This window comes from Diospyros lotus, chromosome 12 (assembly GCF_014633365.1).
Source record: "Diospyros lotus cultivar Yz01 chromosome 12, ASM1463336v1, whole genome shotgun sequence".
In the NCBI taxonomy this organism is placed as follows: Eukaryota; Viridiplantae; Streptophyta; class Magnoliopsida; order Ericales; family Ebenaceae; genus Diospyros; species Diospyros lotus.
In genome coordinates, this window is record NC_068349.1 from 27057078 (window position 1) to 27061572 (window position 4495).

At 38.3% G+C, this 4495-nt stretch overlaps 1 protein-coding gene across 1 annotated transcript; it reads left to right on the plus strand.

Annotated features, from left to right (window-relative positions):
• Nucleotides 1-562: 562 nt before the first annotated feature.
• Nucleotides 563-1397, plus strand: LOC127787591 (uncharacterized). The gene is made up of 2 exons (XM_052315655.1): nucleotides 563-917; nucleotides 1204-1397. The coding sequence occupies exons 1-2, from the start codon at nucleotides 563-565 to the stop codon at nucleotides 1395-1397; spliced, it is 549 nt and encodes a 182-aa protein (XP_052171615.1).
• Nucleotides 1398-4495: the final 3098 nt, after the last annotated feature.

Here is a 4495-nt window from a genome sequence, read left to right on the forward strand (position 1 = left end):
AGCTTGTTGTTCTTTCTAAGGCAAGTATTTAAGGAAAATTAGTGATTTTGACATCAATGATTAGTGTCATAACTATTGGTGGATAAATCCCTTTTACCTAAAGAGTTTCTATTGATTACTTTAATCTTTTTACATTCTGATTTGCTTTATTAATTTAGAATAATATTTTGTTTTTAGTTGTTTAGATCTACATTTTAAACCCCCCAATTGTTTCTTCTATTTATTTTAATTTTTCAAAGGAATAGATGTAACCAATCCCTGTGGATACGAGCTTGCTCATCACTATCACAATTTATATTTTTAAGAGCAAGAATTTATTATTGTTGGATTTAACACCCATCAAATTTTTAGCGCTGTTGCCGAGGATTGGTGTCAAATAGATTTATTTTTATTTTTATTTTTTATTTTATGTCTCGTTCTTCTCATACAGATCAAATTTTTAGGGCATAGAGATCAAATGCCACTCACCCCTATTCTTGTTTGTGAAATATTTTATGTATGGGGTTTTGATTTCATGGGCCCTTTTCCCTGTTCTTGTAATAATGTTTACATCATTCTTGCTATGGATTATGTTTCAAAGTGGGTAGAAGCTAAGGTTACCTGGACTGATGATGCTAAAATGGTTATAGATTTTGTCAAATCTCATATTTTTGTTAGGTTCGGGACACCGAAGGCTATAATTAGTGATTGCAGGACTCATTTTTGCAATAGAGTGGTGGAAGCTTTATTAAAGAAATACAATGTTACCCACTGCATCTTTATTGCTTACCACCTGCAAACAAGTGGACAAGCTGAGGTATCCAATAGAGAGATCAAATCCATACTCAAGAAGATTGTCAACCCAAATTGGAAGGATTGGAGTATAAGGCTTGATGATGCACTTTGGGCTTATAGAACAACCTATAAAACTCCTATAAGTATGTCTCCTTACTATTTGGTATTTAGAAAATCGTGTCACCTTCCAGTGAGTTAGAACACAAAACATATTGGGCTGTCAAACATAGTAATATGAAAATGGATGAATTGGGTGAACAAGGAAATTACAATTGCAAGAGTTGGAAGAAATTAGTAATGATGCCTATGAGAGCTCGAGGATTTACAAAGAAAAGACAAAGGCCTTCCATGATCAAATGATCTCTAGGAAAAGTTTTTCTATTGGTCAGAAAGTTCTACTCTATCATTCATGGCTTAAATTGTTTGCAGGTAAGTTGCGTTCTCGTTGGATAAGACCTTTTGTTGTTACTTATGTCTTTCCTCATGGTGCAGTGGAGATAAGGAGCCTCAAGATAAATACGGTGTTTAAGGTGAATGGCCATCAACTTAAGCACTATTATGAGTCATTACAGGTTGAGGACGTGGAGGTGGTGGTATTGACTGATCCAGTTTACATGGATTAAAGTGGCTGGAGGTCGGGCAAATGACGTTAACTAAATGTGTTTCTTGGGAGGCAACCCAAGTGTGGTTTAAGAACCACGATCAGATTTGTTCTCTATCATTTTCCTTTCTTCTTTGTGTGTTTTTAACCCATGTGTAATGACCCGGAGGTCCAACACAAGGCTTTGTCACAAAACTGCAGGGCCTGCCTCCAGAAGTCCCATTAGCAAAGGAATTTGGAGGGAAAGTCCACACAAGATGGGATGAAAGTATAACTCAACCAAGGTTATTCATACTAGTAACAACAAATAGTAATGATTCCACTCTTGTTCATACAAAACAAATTAAACATAACCATTTACATTCCATTAGGCTGTCCTAAAGGAGATACAAACAACATGCCCAAATAACAAAAAGTACAACCACTAGCATGACACAAACCAATAATGTCCCCAAGACCTTTTGTTGGGGTGAGCTCTATACACATCTAACCCAATAGATCATGCCTCACTAGGATTCTTCTCATCTTTCGCTTTACTTGTACTTGAAATGATGTAAAGAGAAAGAATGAGTAGCAAGGCTCAGCAAGTATAACACAACAAAATGCAGCATGGGATATATCACAATGGAGACTTATGAGGTAATAACAGGCAATACATGGTAGGATCATATCATAGAGTACTACTAGCAGAATAGAAATAGGGAGCCCACAGGAAAGATATAATGGAAATCATTATAGTCCACCCATCTATCTAGCTCCTACCAGAATCAAGGTACAATCCGGTGACCCTACCACCACATTATCTCTAGAACCCACATAATGCTATAAGCACCACATTCACTATCTTACCGTAACATAGTATTCATGCCACAAGGAACCCCATTCTAGGCCCATAAATTCCCATCCATTTTGAGGTACTAGCACAAATCTACGGTACCACACGCCAAGGATGCAGTGGCCTCACCATAATAGTGCCCTCAGCCTGTTCTCAACTCGCTGGCACTAGCACACGCCTATGATACCATATGCCAAGTATGCAATGGTCTCATCATAGCAGTGCTCTCAGTTCACTCCCCAGTCCCCTGCTATCCAACACCCACCTATGATACCACATGCCAAGTATGCAGTGGGCTCATCATAGTGATGCCCTTAACCAGCTCAGCTTTGTGGCACCAGCACACATCTATGATACCACACGTTAAGTATGTAGTGGCCTCACCATAACAGTACTCTCGGTCCGCTCCCAACCCACTCCCAACTTGTTGGCACTCGCCAATGATACCACACACCAAGTATACAGTAGCCTCATCATCGTGGTGCTCTAGCCAAGAAGGAAGGTCAACCCATATATGCACATGAACTCATAACGTACCCCATCTCTTCCTAAAACTTCAACTCCACTCATGGCACATACTTCACCTTCACACCCATTCTCACATTCACAAGAAACTCCCAAGATAAGTATTCCCACATTACCGGTACATACCCACAAGTGCTATGTCCCAACTCGTAATGTTATACAACCCAACCTCTAGTTTATCCCCAAACCCCTGTATACACATCTAAACCCCAAAACATCCCAACCAGAACACACAGGGGTAATGCTCCCCCCTCCCATTCACCAACTTCTTATATATGACCCAATACTATCTCATTATCGTGCTCAAACATGCCTAGCATGACTCCCCAACCCATTTTACATTTCACCAATGAATGTATAACTATTCTCAAGAACATCTAGACATGTATTGGGACCAAGAAGAAACAACTCAAACCTTGGCCAAATAATATGAATCCTATGTCAAATTGAAGCTTATCGAGTCTAGTTTACAATGCAACAAACGAATTTTGAATTAGAATTTTTTTTTTTTTTATTAAAAGTTATGCCCAAAACAGTAGAGTGCGCATAGGTTTCCACAAGGCAAAAAGGGTCGACCACCCGACAAAAACGATCAACAGATGCAGTAAATGGTCGACAGTTTCCTCCCAAACTGTCGATCGATATCAGCTTAAAACCCCTCCAAAGACCTACCAAATGCATAACAAATGGAGACAAGCTCATACCATCCACCCTCTAGCCCCAAAGCACAATTCCTTTAGGATTGTAGGGTGATACTACCCCTACTTTGAAACCCAAGAGAGATCAATAAGATTAAACAAGAAACATGGGAGATTTACAAAGGTTTCTATATAACCTTTCAACACAAGCATTTTTTAGAAAAACATAGGATTTTTATGCGTAAATCCCCAAACATCAAGGCTAGAGCTTACAAGAGAGATAGGGAAACTAGAACTTGCCTTAGAAACCTTTCTTAATGATCCTTCTCGAGCTAACAAGCTTCCAAGTCCTTTTATTTTACACACTCAACAAGAAAACTAGCAAAAAGAGAAAGAGAGGAAAAAGATGAAGACGACTATCTCCTACAACCCCTTTTGAATCACAAGCATGCAAGAACGAAAGCAAGGGAGGAAACCCTACCTTCTTGCCGTCTCACTATCGACCACCCTTTTTCTCCCCTTCCTTTGCCTTCTAACTTCTTCTTCTCATGCAAGAATGAACCCTTCCCCTTATATATATACACACCCCCACACACAATTACTTAAATTCCCTTGCTGCCAAAACACTTAAATGAGAATTTCATATGTTTAAATAATAGTTTAAACATTAAATCAATACTATGCAACATTTCCACGCATACCTTAAGCCATTGCGGGTCCTACTACTATTTAAGTCAAACCTTTGACTTTTCCACTTTTATTGCACATCGACTAAAAATATCACATATAATTCATCGAAACATTACTCTAATAAAATAAATATCGCATTCCAATATATAAATAACCCAAACCCACTAACGGTGATAGAACGGGAGGTTGTATGGCACACACCAAGAGGGGGGGTGAATTGGTTATTTTAAAAACTTGATTTAAAACTTTGAAATCCTTTTAATTGAAAATAAAAATTCAATGCAAGTGAGGATAATGAAAAGTTAGCAATGATAAACAAATCAAAAAACATAAGCAAGAGAGAACACAAAGATTTATAGTGGTTCGGCTTAACCCAAGCCTAATCCACTACCTTAGCTCCTCACTAAGGATTTTTCAAACCATCCACTATCA